Genomic DNA, 21,443 nt, shown 5'->3' with positions numbered 1-21,443 from the left:
CTTTTCTTGATCTTTAATTGGCAAATCAAACATAAAAAAAAACACATATGCGTAACTAATCGAAAAAAAAAAAATGAATACCAGATCCAACCACTTACAGGGCTTAAAGCTGATCTCCTGGATCCCAGGCTGCTTAGACTCTCCATCTACAATAGAAACGTCTTCAAAGATTTGTTTTAAAATGCCTTGCTTTTTGAGTGACAATTTTAGGGACAGCATCAACTCTTTCATTAATAACCACGTCCCCCGACGGGGAGGATCTGGAGATTCAGTGAATGTCACATTCAGTGTTTAATATGTTGTAAGCTGAACTACCTTTCCAATGACACCATTGGAACTCAATGACTTGTAGACCAATCACAGGCTGTGGGGCGGGTTGCGACCAAGTGCTGCAGAATCATACCCGTCCACAGAAGGAAGCATGACATCAGGAGGTAACTTACACAAAGGAGGTTATGTGACCGGGAGACATTTCTCCATAGCGCAAAAACAGCAGTTCTATCCTGGGACCATTGTGGGGCTAGACAGCTTGGTGGGACAGCCTGGTACCAAGACATTCAGCTGCTTTATTCACTTACTGAGTATGCAGCAGCTTTATCTTTTAATCTTTGCCTATGTTCCAGTTTAAGTTGGTACCATGATCGCTGCCAAGTTCTCCTGCTTAAGGGTGGCTCCTTTCTTTTGCAGAATCCTATGGAGCCATATGTATGTAAGGACTAGAGCTGTGTCTCCCTACACTGTGTATATCAATAGAAACACAGTCCTCCCCAATCCCTTCTTCAAAAGAACAGTCTGGCTGAAGACTGTGTTGCCCACTGTTATGAAAGTTCAGGGAAGCAGCATTGAGAAAGCAGGAGCCAGCAGCATTAAAAGTTGTAAACTGCAAGTGCTGGGGTAAGAATTTTAACAAATAGTTAAAGCGGAACACCACCCAAAAGGGGAAGTTCCGCTTTAAGTAATCCCTCTCTGCCATATTTGGAGTTTCTTTTAAAGCAGATTTCCAGCCGTTTTTGTGTTTTTGTAGCTGCTGACTTTTAATAAACACACACTTACCTGTCCCAAGGTCCAGTGATGTGCTCACCCGCGCCGTCCCTTCTCTTTTTCTTCTTTCCACGGCATCGGTATCTCAACTGTGGGCACCAGTCTGTGACAGCTTGTGGCTTCACAGCCGGGTGCCCACTGCGCATGTGCAAGTTGTACTGCGTCTCCTGATTGGTCCGGCAGTCTTCTGGGACCTGTGAAGGAGGGGGCCGAACATCCGGCTCACTTCACTGCGGCGAAATGGGAGCGGGTACCTGTTAAAACCTGGTACCTGCTCCCCCCCAAAAAGGTGCCAAATATGGCAGTGGGGTGGGCAAACAAGCGGAGCTTCCACTTTTGGGTGGAACTACGCTTTAAAACACTGCAGGAGATGAAAGCTGTACGGTTTTCCCCCACATCACTCTTAATAGCAGTTTAATAAATAATAATCTGCTGCTGCAAGAGTGACACGTGTGAATATGGCGTGTGCATGTGCTGCCATAGTGATTACGCAGCCTAATGCACATTTACAGTCCGTCCAGAATGAATGAGATGGCTATTGCAAGGAGACAATTTGCAGGATGCAACGAGCGCCAAAAGCTTTGCCTTTAGAACTAAAGATCCAAGCTACTTCTTTGGTTCTAATGAGTGTCAGGAACACCATTTATTTATTATTACAGGTACTTATATAGCGCCGTCAATTTACACAGCACTTTACATATATATTGTACATTCACATCAGTCCCTAACCCTCAAGGGGCGTACAATCTAAGGTCCCTAACTCACATTCATACATACTAGGGCTAATTTAGACAGGAGCGAATTAACCTACCAGCATGTCTTTGGAGTGTGGGAGAAAACCCACGCAGTCACAGGGAGAACATGCAAACTCCAGGCAGGTGGTGCCGTGGCTGGGATACCAACAAAACTTATGGTTGTAAAGGCTAAAGGTTTTTTACCCCCCCCTTATATTTTACATGTGCAGTGGCTCTGTGCTCTCTCTGTCCTCACCAAAACGGGAGGCAGCAGTGGGAGCCATTGGCTCCTGATACTGTCAATCACAGCATTGGGGAGGTGCGTTCGGGATCAAGCCCGCACGAGTGCCTCCATAGAAAGTGGCTTGCTATGGAGGCACTCGAAAGGGCCGAAAAGTCATGAGCATCAGTGTGGGACCCAGGAAAAGGAAAATCAGGGCTGTTCTGTGCAAAACCATTACACAGAGCACATAAGTAGAACGTTTGTTTTTTTTTTAATGCCTTTATAAATCACTATAAATCCACACAGGGAGGGCAGTCACCTGAACCAGTGCAGTTTTAAAATGCAGATGAAGAGCAGCTTTTCATCCCAGAACCACCTGCAGGTACTAGTAGGGTTCAGGATGGAACCACCAGCTGTCTGACAGCCAGCACCCAGGACTAAGCGCAGGAGATAAAACAATCAGCTCCTGGGCTCCCGAAGCAGCCACACAAGCGCTGGAATCCAGTCTCTTCATACAGAAGTAGATCACTACCCGATTGCAGCCAGCAGAAGATCACTATTGGGCATCATGCACAATGCAGCTATCAAATAGAGTTTGACTTTCTTTTCTGCCCCTGATTAGGGGCAGAAGTCTGAATGCAACAAAAGTGCGTTCAAAAGAGAAAAGTTTGAGCAGAATAAACATCCAATGAGCCAAATTCGCCTAATTACTCGGTGCATTTAGCACTCAAACGATTATACATTTCAATGGCCAGAATAAAATGACTATTCCAGCCAATGAAAGGAACGCCCAAACAACACATGCACCTGAAGGAATCTAAACACATTCGTAGAATGCTGCTTAGATGGGTTTTTAATGCTTCTTTTCAGGAGAAAAGCACCCAGAAGAGCATAGTGTGATCAAGAAATAAAAATTATTATTATAATATCGGATTTGTATAGCGCCAACAGTTTATGCAGAGTATTTTTTTTTCCAAATCTGCCTGAAAAAGGACAAAGTGTAACGTGTTAGGAGAGTTAGGTTCCATGCACACAGGTGTATTAACCGCTTTCCATCTGCCCTATAGCAGAGGTACTGCTACAGGGTGGCACGGGTGTGCAAAATCACACATGTATACACATGATTTTGTATTTCCGGGTAGGGGCCGTGGCTGTCAATCACCGGGTCCCGGCCGGTGATTACTCACTGGTGCCCGGTGATTGCCGAGCATCTCCGACAGGGGGGTAAACAAAACAGTTCTCTCCCATCAGCTCCAGCACACTGCTTTGTATGGCTGTGCACACCACAGCCATGCAAAGCAGTTCGCTTACAGTGAAGCACACAGACAGCCCAAAGTAAAGAAGCACACATTTAACCCTTTGATCTCCCCACTTGTTAACCCCTTCCTGCCCAGTGTCAATGCTTTTTATTAGCACTGATCACTGTATTGGTGTCACTGGGGATGTCAGTGACACCAAGTCAGTTCCCCCCAGTGTCAGAATGCCTGCCGCAGTCCTGCTATAAAAGTCGCAGATCGCTGCCATTACTAGTAAAAATTAAAAGAAAAAAAAAATCCCAGTATCTATACCACCATTTGTAAACGCTATAACTTTCACGTAAACCAGTTAATTTACACGTATTGGGATTTTTTTCTTCTTAGCAAATACATGTTCTGATACATTTTGGCCTAAATTTATGATGAAACTTGACTTTTTAAACTTTTTTACTGGACATTTTTAATATCACAAGTCAAAAAAATAATTTTTTCTTTAAATTGTCAGGTCTTTTTTTTTTTTTTTTTTAAATAGCGCAAAAAATAAAAATGCACAGGCGATTAAATACCACCAAAAGAAAGCTGTATTCGTGGGGGGAAACAAAAAAAAAAAAAGGAAGTAAATATCATTTGGGTGCAGTGTTGCATGACCACGCAATTGTCAGTTAAAGTAACAGTGCCGTAACGGAAAAATGTCCTGGTCAGAAAGGGGGGGGGAAATCCTCTGGAGGGCAAGTGGTTAAAATACTCCTATCTATGCTGGATATTTCTCCAAAGAGCTGTTCACTGCCGCTTGTTTTGGCGCATAAATCATGTGCTACGACAGGCATATAGTTTGTAAAAGCCATTGCGTGTACGGATTGTATTGCGTAGAATATTCAGGTATTCTAGCCACAAGAATTATGCTTTTCCATGCATGCGTGTGTAAATGATGCCAGTACACTCCCCTCTGAATGAATTTTTGTTGGCACCACAGAACGTATCAAAGCAGATGTTGATTGTCTAAGATGATGTAATTAAAACTCAAAAATGGCTTGGAGAAGCTGTGAAACAACTACTACATTACAGAACAAGTCCAGCTAAATGTGACCACCTACTACAAGACATAGAAGGACCCACTTTCCAGAAACCACAAATCTTTGATGTTCCAAAAAGTCTAATACAGTGGTGGTCAACTTTCTTGATATGGGGGGCCACAAGGGCAGCCGCTGACATCACCAAAGGGTCGCACATAAAATGAACCGGCAGCAGATGCATAGCAGTACATAGTCAAAGCCCATGGGCATGATACAAGAGACGGTCAGAGACTGCAGACATGATACAAGAGACAGTCAGAGACTGCGGACATGATACAAGAGACAGTCAGAGACTGCGGACATGATACAAGAGACAGTCAGAGACTGCGGACATGATACAAGAGACGGTCAGAGACTGCGGACATGATACAAGAGACGGTCAGAGACTGCGGACATGATACAAGAGACGGTCAGAGACTGCGGACATGATACAAGAGACAGTCAGAGACTGCGGACATGATACAAGAGACGGTCAGAGACTGCGGACATGATACAAGAGACGGTCAGAGACTGCGGACATGATACAAGAGACAGTCAGAGACTGCGGACATGATACAAGAGACAGTCAGAGACTGCGGACATGATACAAGAGACAGTCAGAGACTGCGGACATGATACAAGAGACGGTCAGAGACTGCGGACATGATACAAGAGACGGTCATAGACTGCGGACATGATACAAGAGACGGTCAGAGACTGCGGACATGATACAAGAGACGGTCAGAGACTGCGGACATGATACAAGAGACGGTCAGAGACTGCGGACATGATACAAGAGACGGTCAGAGACTGCGGACATGCTACAAGAGACGGTCAGAGACTGCGGACATGCTACAAGAGACGGTCAGAGACTGCGGACATGCTACAAGAGACGGTCAGAGACTGCGGACATGCTACAAGAGACGGTCAGAGACTGCGGACGTGATACATTAGACGGTCATAAACTGCAGACGTGATACAAGAGACAGTCAGAGACTGCAGACATGATACAAGAGACGGTCAGAGACTGCAGACATGATACAAGAGACGGTCACAGACTGCAGACATGACACAAGAGATGGTCAGAGACTGCAGACATGACACAAGAGATGGTCAGAGACCGCAGACATGACACAAGAGACAGCCAGACACTGCAGACATGACACAAGAGACGGTCAGAGACTGCAGACACGATACATGAGACGGTCAGAGACTGCAGATGTGGTACAAGAGACGGTCAGAGACTGCAGACACGATACATGAGACGGTCAGAGACTGCAGATGTGGTACAAGAGACGGTCAGAAACTGCAGGCACGATACAGGAGAAGGTCAAACAGCTGACATGGTACACAAGACGGTCAGAAACTGCAGACATGCTACAAGAAATGGTCAGAGACTGTGGACATGCTACAAGAAACGGTCAGAGACTGCGGACATGCTACAAGAAACGGTCAGAGACTGCGGACATGCTACAAGAAATGGTCAGAGACTGCGGACATGCTACAAGAAATGGTCAGAGACTGCGGACATGATACACGAGACAGTCAGAGACTGCAGACATGATACACGAGACAGTCAGAGACTGCAGACGTGATACAAGAAATGGTCAGAGACTGCAGACATGATACAAGAGATGGTCAGAGACTGCAGACATGATACAAGAGACGGTCAGCGATTGTGGGCATCAAAAAAAGAGCTAGTTAGAGACTGTTAACATAATAATACAAGAGATAGTCAGACTATTAAGATAATATAATAGCTGGTCAGAGACTGATTGTGATATAGGGTTGGTGGAGACTGGGAACATGCTTCAAGAGTCATAGACTGGAGAAGCATTACATGAGACTGCCAAAGATCACTGCCATAACGGGGCAACATTAGAATCTGCTGGGGCCCCCAAGGACACAAAAAGCACCAAAGGGCCACATGCAGGTTGTGCACCAGGGCTCTAGTACATCCACATGCTTGTTATACTAGAAGTCTACAGTGTCAAGAACTGAAAAACCACAAAGACCTCCGTGCCGAGGAAGTCATTTTAAAATTACAAGTAACCAGATCAAAGAGTGAATATATTACTGACACCGCAGTGTCATCCGCCACGGATCTGAAAGGTAATCTGTCACCTGCGCAATACAACAATCCAGCTAGGGCACGGGTGTCAAACTGGCGGCCCGCCAGCTGTTGCCAAACTACAAGTCCCATGAGGCATTGCAAGATTGACAGTTACAAGCATGACTCCCAAAGGCAGAGGCATGATGGGACTTGTAGTTTCTCAAAAGCTGGGGGATCCCAGATTGACACCCCTGATCTTGAGGTTCTCCACCACTCATCCCGCAACTCCCATTCAGACAAATTTTTTGACTTGCAAAACAGTCCATAGAATCTCTTGGCTTGTTAAACACAGGTGAGCGGCCAAAAGCAAATAAAAACGAAGCATGTGTATCCTAAAAATCCAACAGCGCAGCATAAACCGAGGAAAAAAAATGGTTTCTTCCAACGCCTGGGATGTACAATGTGACCCGGGGAACTCCGGTCTAGAGGAAACGCTGCAGAAAGAATGTGGTTACCATTGGGGGGGAATAACTGGAGCACTCAGAATCTGGTACAGCTGTGCATGGTAGCCAATCAGCTTCTAACTTCAACTTGATCTATTAGGTCTCGTTCACACTTGACTGTTTTACCAACTCTTGCCAAACGCCCCTATAATGTTTGGCAAGCGTTGGTCCAGCGTTTGCGGAGCGTTCTTTAACGCTCGGCAAACGCCGCATGCGAGGTTCAGCGGCGGTTTCTAGGCGTTTGCTGAGCGTTAAAAATGCCCCACAAACGCCTATAATGAAGTTTGGATGGTGTTCCCGCACCGCAAATGCCGACCGGGCGTTTGCGGAGCGGCACCATAGACTAGAAAAGGAGGCTTCAATGCCTCCTGACTCGTCCAGAGGCATCCGTTTTGCCGCACCACGATGCGCCGCGACGCTACCGCTCCCGTTAGAACAGCACCATGTGCTGCAATGGGCAGAATTGTCCGAGGCGTTTGGGAAGCAGTAAAAACGCTTCCCAAACGCCTTTCTGCCGCTTCAAAACAAGGCTAGTGTGAACGTAGCCTTATGCTTTGGCAATAAAACCTGGAAGCGGATTGGTTCCTATGCACAGCTGCACCAGATTTTGCACTCTCCAGTTTTAGCAAATCAAAGTCGAAAAGGTTTGTGTTGTTTTTTTTTTATTAAAAGTGGTCACCAGGAGATGCACCTCGTTTGGAAGATCTCCTCTCGGTTTCTGTTCCGGTGACAACTCAACATTTTTTATCTTCCCTCACTCTGAAGGGAATTTATCAAATCTGGAGCAGCAGTGCATGGCAACCAATCAGCTTCGAGGTGTCTTGTTCCAAGCTTAACTGAAAAAGCCAAAAATACAATCTGATTGGTTGCTATGTACAGCTGCTCCAGATTTGATAAATCCCCTCTCCTCTGCATTCTGGTGAGGATGGTCACCAACACAATTCAAGAGTGCTTCTCTCTACCACACATTACAGGCTGACTGTACAATCTTGGTTCGATCCAGGGCCGTCTAACGTGGGGCAAAAGGGGCAGCTGACCTGGGCCCAGTCATTGTTGTGGAGCCCAAAAGCAGTTGCCCCCATGAGCCCACGCTGCCCGCAAATATTTTTCCAGGTCTAGCGAGTGCAGCGGATTCCGCCGCTTGCACTCCCAGCCGGTTAATTCTAGCAGGCCACACTGTGACAGGGGAGAGGCACATCAGTGGGCTGCAGGCAAGCTTCTCCCTCTGTCAGGACTGGAGCAGCTGTGACAGGGAGTGAGGCAGACAGGATTTCTGTGTTCCTCTCACCCCCTCTCTGGTCATCAGCACAGAGATCAAACACACAGAGTGGGCTGTGTGTAGATTCTTCTCCTCCACCCTTCTCCTGTCAGCAGTAGGGGGAGATTAAAAAAGTAGCGGGAGGACTGGAGCAGCTTGCAAAGGAGGACACTGAGTTGCAGGCAATCAGTGAGTGAAAATGATGTGTAGTAACCTCTAGCAATCAATCCGTGAGCTAGAATGATGTGCAGTAACCTCTAGCAACTAATGGGTGAGTAGTAATAATGTGCTGTAACATCTAGCAACTAAAGGGTGAGCAGTAATGATGTGCAGTATCCTCTAGCAACTAATGGGTGAGCAGTAATGATGTGCAGTAACCTCTAGCAACCAGTGGATGAGCAGTAATAATGTGCTGTAACCTCTAGCAACTAGTGGGTGAGCAGTAATAATGTGCAGTAACCTCTAGCAACTAATGGGTGATTGGTAACTATGTGCAGTAACCTCTAGCAACCAAACTGTGAGCTTTATTGATGTTCAGTAACCTCCAGCAACTAATGGGTGAGCGGTAATGATGTGCAGTAACCTTCAGCAACCAATCAGTGAGCTTGGACGAATTAGTAAGGACCAGTACTTTATGTTTGCATTAGTAAAGTTTTTGAGATAAAGCCAGCAATAGACATTTTGAATCTTGGCTGGTTCACCAGGAACCAATAAAGATTTGACCCATGTATAGGCAAGCTGAATGTACCCAAGTTGATCGATCGATCAACTTGGGTACAACCAACCTGCCAGATTTTACATGCATTGCTAGCGGCTGATAGAGCCTTAGCGGCTGTCAACTTGTAGTTCTCACTGCACTACCAAGGCGCTGTGGAATGCCATGGTAGTTCATTGATTCTTCCTGTCAGTATATCTGCTTAGTAGGTCTGGACTCGAAATTTTAACCCCTGGTATAATATATGGCTAGCCTTACTCACCTACCCAGCACTTTTCTATCATCTCTGAGCCCTCTCCACCATCACATACAGTGCAGGACTACTGGTCCTCCCTGCATTGTACCTGATGACGTCATTGTGTGACTGCAAGCCGGAGAGTCTTAGCTCTGGTTCACACTGATTAGTGGCTTTGAAATCAAACAATTTCACTTGAAGTAGCGCGATTTCAAAGCCGTGGATCAGTGCGATTTCATGTGCGGCTTGCCTGACATCTGTGTGACTTCATGCACAGAAGTCTATGCAAGTCGCACATTAAATAGCAATTTAACCCAAAAATAGTGCAAGAACCTTTTCTCACAATCGGTGCGACACCGCAAAGTCAGAGTCACATCAACTTGAACAGTTCCATAGGCACAAATGGGGTGCAACTTTGAACTGTCAAATTGCATGAGAAATCGGATTGGTGTGAACAGAGGCTTAGGGTAGAGGCAGCGGGAACTGGTCACACAGATGATGGAAGCCTGCTAAAGGAATGAGGTAGAATGGAAAAGAATGAAGTATTATAGCTTCATCCTCTACCCATAGATCTAACCAGCATTGAAAAACTTGAATAGAAGAGAAGGGTTAACCGCTTTTCCGCCGCCCTATAGAATACTGCTACAGGGTGGCAGGGGTGCGCAAAACCATGTACAGATACGCGATTTTGCATTTCCAGGTAGGGGGCGCGAGCGAGCCCTACCCCCGAAGCAATTGGCAGCCTCACCTGTTGATCACAGGGTCATGGCGAGTGATTCCCCACCGGCACCCGGCGATCGCCATGTATCACCGGAGGAGAGAGACCTGTATGTAAACAACACATATCTCTCCCGTCAGCTCCAGCACACTGCTTTGTATTGCTGTGCATAGCAGAGCCATACAAAGCAACATGCTTACAGTGTAAAGCACACACACAGCACACATAGTAAAACAGCACACAATTAACCCTTTGATCACCCGTTAACCCCTTCCTTCCCATTCGCACTGATCACTGTATTGGTGTCACTGGGGATTGTCAGCGACAGTCAGTTCTCCCCCCCCGGTGTCAGAATGCCCACCTTGGTCCCGAAATCTTGCTATAAGTTGCTGATCGCTACCATTACTAGTATACAAAAAATAAATAAATTGCAGTATATATACACCACCATTTGTAGACCCTATAACTTTCACATAAATCAATTCATTTACACGTATTGGGATTTTTTTTCCTTAACAAAGACATGTAGCAGAATACATTTGGGCCTAAATTTATGAGAAAATTAGATTTTTGAAAAAAAATTTTACTGCACATTTTATGGCATAGGTCAAAAACATTGTTTTTTTCTCAAAATTGGTGGTCTTTTTTTTTATAGATCATAAAATTAAAAATTTTTTAAAAATGCAAGAACTACTTTAGAAAGCATCCTGCAGCAAATCACATGTTTACACCCCGGTCATATCGGGTGCGACTTGTCATGTGATTTGCATGCCATGCGACTTGCAAATCATTTGCACCCTATTGTCCACAATAACAGCGGTCAAATCAGCGCAGTTCTGACTTGGTCGGAGCCGCACTGATTTCTAAAGTAGTACATGCACTACTTTTCATGAGATTTGCATAGACATCTGTGTCAGATGTCTTGCAAATTGCACCTGAAATTGGCGTGTCATCAGACTTTGAAATCGTGCAACTTCACTCAAAATCGCACGATTTCAAAGTCGGGCTTGATTCGACCAGGTGGGTAAGACTAACATTCACATTAATTCGGTGGGATTTCAATTTTAAAATCACACAGGTATGACCGGGCACTAAAACCTGGAAGCCGATTGGTTTCTATGCAGAGCTGCACCAGATTTTGCACTCTCCAGTTTTAGTAAATAACCCCTTGTTTACTGTACTCAACAAAAGTGAAAGAATATTCCTGTTCTGGTGACAACCAAAAATTTGGGATTGAGAAGAAATCTTCTAATGGGGACACTAGCTCTGATGACAGCCATGGATCCCCTCGCTTTGAGGCAATTTTTCCTCACTTCCTCTTTTGGCAATAGGACAGGAAATGAAGGGAAATCTCCCCAATCGGACACAGATGGCAAAAAAAGACAGGTTAGAACTGTCCCTATCCAATATGGGAAAAAGTTCAACTTTCTAGAATAACTTCTCATAGAAAAGTGAGCTTACAACACCCAGTGCAGTTCAGTTTTGGGCACCAATTCAAAAAAGAACATTGGGGAACTGGAGAAAGTACAGAGAAGGGCAACCAAACTGATATGAGGCATGGAGGAGCTCAGCTATGAGGAAAGATTAGAGGAACTGAATTTATTCTCTCTTGAGAAGAGGAGATTAAGGAGGGATATGATCAACATGTATAATACATAAGGGGGGATATGATCTCCATGTATAATACATAAGGGGGGGATATGATCTCCATGTATAATACATAAGGGGGGATATGATCTCCATGTATAATACATAAGGGGGGATATGATCTCCATGTATAATACATAAGGGGGGATATGATCTCCATGTATAATACATAAGGGGGGATATGATCACCATGTATAATACATAAGGGGGGATATGATCTCCATGTATAATACATAAGGGGGGGTATGATCTCCATGTATAATACATAAGGGGGGATATGATCTCCATGTATAATACATAAGGGGGGATATGATCAACATGTATAATACATAAGGGGGGATATGATCTCCATGTATAATACATAAGGGGGGATATGATCTCCATGTATAATACATAAGGGGGGATATGATCTCCATGTATAATACATAAGGGGGTATATGATCTCCATGTATAATACATAAGGGGGGATATGATCTCCATGTATAATACATAAGGGGGGATATGATCTCCATGTATAATACATAAGGGGGGATATGATCTCCATGTAGAATACATAAGGGGGGATATGATCTCCATGTAGAATACATAAGGGGGGATATGATCTCCATGTAGAATACATAAGGGGGGATATGATCTCCATGTAGAATACATAAGGGGGGATATGATCTCCATGTAGAATACATAAGGGGGGATATGATCTCCATGTATAATACATAAGGGGGATATGATCTCCATGTATAATACATAAGGGGGGATATGATCTCCGTGTATAATACATAAGGGGGGATATGATCTCCGTGTATAATACATAAGGGGGGATATGATCTCCATGTATAATACATAAGGGGGGATATGATCTCCATGTATAATACATAAGGGGGATATGATCACCATGTATAATACATAAGGGGGGATATGATCTCCATGTATAATACATAAGGGGGGATATGATCTCCATGTATAATACATAAGGGGGGATATGATCTCCATGTATAATACATAAGGGGGATATGATCTCCATGTATAATAAAATACATAAGGGGGGGATATGATCTCCATGTATAATACATAAGGGGGGATATGATCTCATTGTATAATACATAAGGGGGGATATGATCTCATTGTATAATACATAAGGGGGGATATGATCTCCATGTATAATACATAAGGGGGGATATGATCTCCATGTATAATACATAAGGGGGGATATGATCTCCGTGTATAATACATAAGGGGGGATATGATCTCTGTGTATAATACATAAGGGGGATATGATCTCCATGTATAATACATAAGGGGGGATAGGATCTCCATGTATAATACATAAGGGGGGATAGGATCTCCATGTATAATACATAAGGGGGGATATGATCTCCATGTATAATACATAAGGGGGGATATGATCACCATGTATAATACATAAGGGGGGATATGATCTCCATGTATAATACATAAGGGGGGATATGATCTCCATGTATAATACATAAGGGGGGATATGATCTCCATGTATAATACATAAGGGGGATATGATCTCCATGTATAATACATAAGGGGGGATATGATCACCATGTATAATACATAAGGGGGGATATGATCTCCATGTATAATACATAAGGGGGATATGATCACCATGTATAATACATAAGGGGGGATATGATCTCCATGTATAATACATAAGGGGGGATATGATCTCCATGTATAATACATAAGGGGGATATGATCTCCATGTATAATACATAAGGGGGGATATGATCACCCAACTGTGGCCAGTGGAAGTAGAAAATGTCCCAGCAACAGTAAAAAAAACATGGCCTCAGGGTTGGTGGTCAGTAGAAGGAGGCACAGTGCCCCATCACTGGGGTCAGCGGGAGGAATAGTGCCTCATCAATGGCGTCAGCTGAAGGAATAGTGCCCCATCATCGGTGTCAGCGGGAGGACTAGTGCCCCATCATCGGTGTCAGCGGGAGGACTAGTGCCCCATCATCGGTGTCAGCGGGAGGACTAGTGCCCCATCATCGGTGTCAGCGGGAGGAATAGTGCCCCATCATCGGTGTCAGCGGGAGGAATAGTGCCCCATCATTGGTATCAGCGGGAGGAATAGTGCCCCATCATCGGTGTCAGCGGGAGGAATAGTGCCCCATCATTGGTATCAGCGGGAGGAATAGTGCCTCATCATCGGTGTCAGCGGAAGGAATAGTGCCCCATCATCGTTGTCAGCGGAAGGAATAGTGCCTCATCATCGTTGTCAGCGGAAGGAATAGTGCCCCATCATCGGTGTCAGTGGGAGGAATAGTGCTTCATATCATTGGGAAGAATAGTGCCCTAAGGGCCAGATGAAGGCTAGCAAAGAGTCACATCTGGCCCTTGGACCACAGTTTGGAGAACCCTGCCCTACATCTTCCAACCCCTCTGGTACCCAATGTTTTTACCTCTATGGGTGATTAGCTGTCGGTGCCTATGCAGCTGGTGCAGCGGTCTAGGATTTCAACTCCCTGCCCTTCTTTACCTTAGGGCTTCCAGGATGGATCAAAGTGATTCTGATTGGTTAAGGTGGTTGCGTGCAAGCACCTGACCAATCAGAATTGCTCTGAACCATCCCAGAAGCCCTAAAGTAAAGACGGGGAAGAAAGGCATGGATTTCAAATCCCCAGACGGCTGTATGAGCACTGACAGCTCACCATCCAGAGGTAAGTACAGTGGGGACTGGGGAGTACGGTGGTGTGGGGGAGTACGGTCTCAATCTGCGAGGGGGGGGGGTTAGTACGGTCTCAATCTGCGAGGGGGGAGTACGGTCTCAATCTGCGAAGGGGGAGTACGGTCCTTCATTTTCTGTGGAAAGGTGAACTTAGACTTTAAAGTGTTAGCTCCCCTTTACACCAATCCCTGCTGTACTTACCTTCCGTGCCGATTCACTTATGTGCGGCTGACAGCTCTGCTTCCAGAACAAATGGAAAGAAGTCATTCAGCCGGTCAGGTCATGATATGAAGAGAGAAAACGGTCCTGAAATCATGTTCACAAACTCTCATGACGTGTGCGATTCAGAAGCGGTTCCCATAGAAGTCAATGGGCCTGTAATCCGCACCTGAACCGGACTGCTCAGAAATTGGACGGGACTCTTCTCCAATCCACACCGGACATATGTGAACAGGCACCATAGGAAGCCATGTTATTTCACGTCATGCAGATTGCACGAGGTTCAGACTGCATTTATGTGAGTCGGCACTCCAGGTTGCCGGGCTGTCAGGACCCCACAGCCTGTCCAATAGGAAAGATCCTCTCAGTAATGCCAGGACGGATCAGAGCGATGCTGATTGGTCAGCTCCATCACACTGACAATGCCCACTGACAGTTCGCCTTTATAATTTTTTTTAAAAGGTGAATTAACCCTTTAAGACAGAACTCCAAGAATTCTATAAGAGACATCCTTGTAGTATCCCCCCCCCCCTCCCCCCAAGGCCAAGTTCCCTCCAGCCCACACCAACCTGCTGCCTCCTGATTTTTTTTTTATAATTTCATTTGTATAATTTACGAGACCAAGCTCTGTGATCACAAGCCAGCGATTACCTCGCAGTTGCGGCGTGGCCCCATCAACGCGACAGGCGGTGCCACCTAACAACTCCCCTTGCCACAATAAAATCTGCATGTGACCGCCCCCTCTGGCTGTATTGTGGCTTTAAATGGGCAGTGTGTAGGGGCGCTAAAACTGCAGCTCAACCATTTGCTTTTACCGCCACCCATGTGAATGAGCCCTAATGGCGTTCTGTCATTCCTGGAGTTCTCCTTTAAATATTCCACATTTTTAATGTTTTGTCTACAAATCTACTTTAACAAACCCCACAAAACATACAACTCTGGAATCTCCGAGAGCCCCGGGGTGTGCGCCCCTTACCTTCTCTGGCTTTCAGCAGGACGGTGTTGGCGACGATATTCTCCAGCTCCATGGTCTCCGGGGCTCATTCACAGCGCCAGCTTCACCCGAAAACAAAGGGTCAGAGGGCGGCGGAGACCACATGAACCTGGGGGGAGGGGGGGCACCCCAAATCCTGATCAATGGGGATCAATGGAGGGATCCCATCAATGGAGGAGAGAGAAAAGTCCCGGATGATGAGGATACTTCTAGGGGGAGGGGGGCACAGTGATGGGGGCTCAGCACTGACAATAAATAATCATCATTAATGGGGGAGGGGGCCGCCAATGTCGGGGGGGATTAGAACTTGTGGGGGGCGGGGAGCCCCATGTTCCGGCGGCGCTCACACGGAGGTGACAAGAGGCGGTTCTTCTTCTTGGGCCGGGGACACCCCACGCCTGCCGATCCCCGGGGCAGAGGCAGCAGGAAGTAACATGGACCTGGAGGCTGGCGGAGGCTGAGCGGCCCAGGACGGGGCGGAGTCTGAGCTTTGACGTCACGGCCGGGGCTGCGTAGGGGATGCCGGGATTTGTAGTGTGCAAGGGGGAGGGGGGAAGATGCTGTGCTCCTGGGGGGAGGAGGGCCTCCCATTGGGTGTCAGTCTGAGAAGTCTCCTCAATGCAGGCTCAGGAAATGTCGGGTCCCTGGCTGCCATACAGAGCCAATGGTGTGTACTGCCTCCAGAGGTTAGAGGAGCAGCCAGGAGACTGGCAATCCCAGCAATAGAAGCCTCAGCAATTAGCTGCATAAAGGACAGCCAGGCAACCAGCATTCTCAGAAGGAGGTGAACCGTTCCAGCCCCTGAAATCCTCAGCACATTGGATTCCTGTAGACAGCCAGGCAACTAGTATTCTCAGAAGGAGGTCAGCAGTACCAGTTCCTGCAATTGTCTGCATATAGGTCTTGTATAGGAAATATTGAAGCCAAAGACAGCCAGGCAACTAGCATTCTCATAATGAGGCGAGCAGTACTAGCACTCACAATTCTCTTCATATAGGATTCTGTTAGACAGCCAGGCAACTAGCATTCTCAGAAGGAGGAGAGCAGTACTAGTTCCTGCAATTCTCTGCATATAGGATGGATTCTTATTAATAAATATTGAAGCCAAAGACAGTCAGGCAACTAGCATTCTCAGAAGCAGGCGAGCAGTACTAGCACTTGCAATTTTCTTCATATAGGATTCTGTTAGACAGCCAGGCAACTAGCATTCTCAGAAGGAGGTGAGCAGTGTTAGCTGCTGCAATTCTCTGCATATAGGATTCTTCTAGAAAATATTGAAGCCAGGTGAGCAGCATTCTCTGAATATGTCTTCTCCCTGAGGACTGTCCGTCTTTAGACCAGGCTCACACACTGCGGATGGTTGTGGGCCCGGGAATCGCAGCCATTCCTGCACCCGCAGCCATTCTGCACCCGCAGCCGTTCCTGCACTCGCAGCCATTCCTGCACCTGCAGCCGTTCCTGCACTCGCAGCCGTTCCTGCACCCGCAGCTGTTCCTGCACCAGCAGCCTTTCCTGCACCAGCAGCCTTTCCTGCACTCGCAGCCGTTCCTGCACTCGCAGCCGTTCCTGCACCCGCAGCCGTTCCTGCACTCGCAGCCATTCCTGCACTCGCAGCAGTTCCTGCACCTGCAGCCGGTCCTGCACTCGCAGCCGTTCCCGCACCCGCAGCCGGTTCTGCACCTGCAGCCGGTCCTGCACCCGCAGCCGGTTCTGCACCCACAGCCAAAACATGCTGCTCTTTAAAAACGCACAGGGCAGCCATTTATTCCTAATGACACCTCCACACATGTATAATGCAGCACATTTGCGGGTGCAGGAAACACAAAGAAATTGCATGCTGCAAGAGTACCCTGCGATTTCCCAGATGCTGCATTTTCAAAATGCTGCCAGAACACTTTTCCTGAGAGAAACACAGGCACTGCAGTCTATTCAAATCAGTGGGCTGCCATGCCCGTGCAGACGCAGCCCGCAAATCCGCAATAGTGTGACCCTAGCCATAGGCCTGGATTATACCTCTGCGTTTTCAGTGCGTTTGCAGAAACACATTACAGTCCATTTAACATTAGTTCCTATGGGACTTGTTCACATCTATGCAGTGCGATTTCTGAAAAATGTGCAGGGACTTTTGTACACGCAGCATGGTGCATTTTGGCTCCATGTGATGGGAATCACATCAAAAACACATTTGCATGCGTTTTTGGTGCATTTTCCTGTATCACAACAGACATCCCCCCTCCCCCTCAGCAACATTAACACATCCGGAAAAAAAACCCAAAACGCAGAGGAAAAATGTATCAACTGCAACCTGCATGGGTGTGACCCTCGCCTTGGCCTGAAGCTGTGAGGCACTGCAGTGACAGGAAGAGGACAGGGCAACCCTGCAGTGAAGATTTCTCCAGGATCCGGCTGCTGGCACAACCTGGGACATCCTTCATTACAGGTGAGTGATGCGACCAAAGCTGTAGGGAGGAAGTTATTTGTAGTCCAATCCTATGCTGTGTCTGTCCGATTACCAGACATTTGGAATATGGGGAGGGACACTTCATAACAGTAGAACAGTCTCCTTCTTCATGATGTCATAGCTCATGGAAGGCCTGGTTCACACCTATGCGTTTTTTGCAGAAATACACTACAGTCTATTTAAAGTGTTACTAAACCCCGGACCCTGCATTCACTATATCTGTCCTCCCCGGACCCTGCATTCACTATATCTGCTCTCCCCGTACCCTGCATTCACTATATCTGGTCTCCCCGGACCCTGCATTCACTATATCTGGTCTCCCTGGATCCTGCATTCACTATATCTGGTCTCCCTGGACCCTGCATTCACTATATCTGTCCTCCCCGGACCCTGCATTCACTATATCTGGTCTCCCCGGACCCTGCATTCACTATATCCGCTCTCCCCGGACCCTGCATTCACTATATCTGGTCTCCCCGGACCCTGCATTCACTATATCTGGTCTCCCCGGACCCTGCATTCACTATATCTGGTGTCCCCGGACCCTGCATTCACTATATCTGCTCTCCCCGGACCCTCTATTCACTATATCTGGTCTCCCCGGACCCTGCATTCACTATATCTGCTCTCCCTGGACCCCGCATTCACTATATCTGGTCTCCCCGGACCCTGCATTCACTATATCTGGTCTCCCCAGACCCTGCATTCACTATATCCGGTCTTCCAGGACCCTGCATTCACTATATCTGCTCTCCTCGGACCCTGCATTCACTATATCTGGTCTCCCAGGACCCTGAATTCACTATATCTGGTCTCTCAGGACCCTGCATTCACTATATCTGATCACCCCAGACCCTGCATTCACTATATCTGGTCTCCCAGGACCCTGCATTCACTATATCTGGTCTCCCCGGACCCTGCATTCACTATATCTGGTCTCCCTGGACCCTGCATTCACTATATCTGCTCTCCCCGGACCCCGCATTCACTATATCTGGTCTGCCCGGACCCTGAATTCACTATATCTGGTCTCCCCGGATCCTGCATTCACTATATCTGCTCTCCCCGGACCCTGCATTCACTATATCTGGTCTCCCCGGAACCTGCATTCACTATATCTGGTCTCCCAGGACCCTGCATTCACTATATCTGGTATCCCAGGACCCTGCATTCACTATATCTGGTCTCCCCGGACCCTGCATTCACTATATCTGGTCTCCCCGGACCCTGCATTCACTATATCTGCTCTCCCCGGACCCTGCATTCACTATATCCGGTCTCCCAGGACCCTGCATTCACTATATCTGGTCTCCCCGGACCCTGCATTCACTATATCCGGTCTCCCAGGACCCTGCATTCACTATATCTGCTCTCCCCGGACCCTGCATTCACTATATCTGAACTCCCAGGACCCTGCATTCACTATATCTGCTCTCCCTGGCGCTACTTTTCTCTCTTCCGAATGCAGACCATACCTGGGTCGAATCCTGGACTCATTTTCTTTTAAAAATCAGAAATGTTGTGCATTTTGTAATCTGATGGTGCCACCATTGATTTTGAAATTCAACCAATCAAGCCTTTAATTTCACCTCCTACAGAAAAGAATTTTCATGGCCAATAATGTTCTCTTCTTTTTCGATTACATTTCTTGCATGATTTTCCCATCATTGATTCAAAATTGGTTTGTTTTTTAAAAAATTTCCAACATGCCCAATCACTTAAATTTGATGGGCGCACAAAAATCGGCCGTTGCTATGGCCCACTAATGGTGCGAAATTCAAACAAAAATTCTTAGAAAAGATTTTCGAAAGAAAATTCTTTCGGAATTCGACCCATGTATGGCCGGCTTTATCCATTGCAGAGGCTCTTCTAGCTCTTCCTGCAAGCGGCAGTCACTGGGTCAAGCATCTGAGCCACCTGGAAGTTTCTCGACATTCCCCATAAGTGTCAGCCTCTAATATCCTTTGGACATATCTTGGATTGCTTTCTGTACAGTGCACCAGATATATCCCTCTTTATCATTCATTAATAATGGCAACCCAAACGTGGCCAGCAGACGCATGAAAATGCGCAAAACTCAATGTTCAAAAAGCTACATGAGCTACTTTGGTGCGTTTATCGTGCATAAGGCAGCCCATTGAAATGAATGGGCTGCCCTATGCATGTAGTGGGAAAACACGCAGAAAAATGCACATAAACTCAATGCCCGCTGTCACAAATCACTAAATGCTCAGGTAAGAATGGGAACTAAGGGTGCCCTCCCTGTACTTAATTTGCTGCAGTAACTGTCATAAAATTTTGGAAAAAAAGTTAATACTTGGCCATAATTTTTTTGCTATATAAATTAAAAAGTCCAAAAATTTTGAAAAAAAAGTTTTTTTCTTATAAAATTTTGCAAATAGTCTTTCTTCATAAATATTGGCCAAAATTTATTCAATTATCTTTTTAGTAAAAAAAAATAACCCAAATTAGTTTATAATGAAAAATTATAATTTTTCAAAAATGTTTTTTACATTATTTTTTTTTATATTATTATTTATGTTTTTTTTTTTAACATACTGTCACCCTAGCAGTACAGTGTCACCATGGTGACACTGTACTACTTGTGGGGGGTGATGAAGATTTTTTTTTTTTACACTGATTGCTTTTACACCCATAAAGGCTGTAAAAGCAACAATTTCTCCTTCTCTCTGGCTGCATTCCTGCAGCCATTGAGAAATACTGTGTGAACTGTGATTGGTCACAGCTTGTCACATGGTACAAGGATGTTGTGAATAGCCTTTTACCATGTGACCTCTGTGATCATTCACAGATTTCACACATAGTAAGCAATGATGTCACAAGTGACATCTTGCTTGCACCTATTCATGTGATCACTGATTGGCCAATCAGTAATCACATGATCGGGACCTCACATAGAGGTCCCGTACAGCGATCAGTGTTCCGCTGTGTCCAGACACAGGGAGAGCACACAGTCCAAAATGGTGGGTGCCGTTTATGAACAGCAACCTGCCCTGGACTGCCATCGTCCACCCGTTTATATACAACGGCTGGACGGGAAGTGCTTAAAGTGGCGTTCTGGCCCCTGCCCCCCTCCAAAAAAAGAAATAATAGTCAGCAACTACAAATACTGTGGCTGCTGACTTTTAATATTAGAGCACTTACCTGTCCAGGCATCCAGCAGTGTCCTCACCCCAAGCTGATTCTTCAATTGACTGTTGGGTGCTGTTGCCACCATCTTGACTTCACAGCCAGTTTCCTACTGCCCATGCTCGAAGCGGAGAGGCTACAGCGGTGTGACGTCACGCCGACCGGCGCCACGAGGGCCCCTGCGGCCATCTTGTTTATCTACTTGGCATTTACATACAGTGGAGGGATATCTGACCTGATCTGACCAGACGCAATAGGATCCTTGATGTCCTGTGGTTACCTGTTATATGAGCATTTAGATTGCGTGTCTGGTGAGTGCGCAATCTTTACACACCTATCACCTCACCCACGGATCTAGCCACTGGATGTTGAGGATCGTTTGGGGATTTTATGTGCACTTAGTGTGGACTTTGTAGTTTACAACACTCTTTCACGTTGATAGTCACTATTGAATGATATCTGACTTTGCACTTATGTCATATATTTATT

The 21,443-nt window shown here is 46.2% G+C and overlaps 1 protein-coding gene across 1 annotated transcript in view; it reads right to left on the bottom strand.

Annotated features, from left to right (window-relative positions):
• The window catches only part of LOC149436949 (G protein-coupled receptor kinase 5-like), a 122,490-nt gene extending 106,677 nt beyond the window's left edge, over positions 1-15,813 (bottom strand). The window contains exon 1 of the mRNA XM_089661290.1: positions 15,326-15,813. Coding sequence (XP_089517416.1) covers positions 15,326-15,377 — 52 coding nt within the window. The 5' untranslated portion in view covers positions 15,378-15,813. The remainder of the gene's footprint in view (positions 1-15,325) is intronic.
• Positions 15,814-21,443: the final 5,630 nt, after the last annotated feature.

Source organism: Staurois parvus, unplaced genomic scaffold (genome assembly GCF_062004578.1).
Source record: "Staurois parvus isolate SC_StPar_1 unplaced genomic scaffold, SC_StPar_1.0 ptg001328l, whole genome shotgun sequence".
NCBI lineage: Eukaryota > Metazoa > Chordata > Amphibia > Anura > Ranidae > Staurois > Staurois parvus.
The sequence above is the reverse complement of the archived record's forward strand: the minus strand, read 5'-3'. Positions and strand labels throughout refer to the sequence as shown.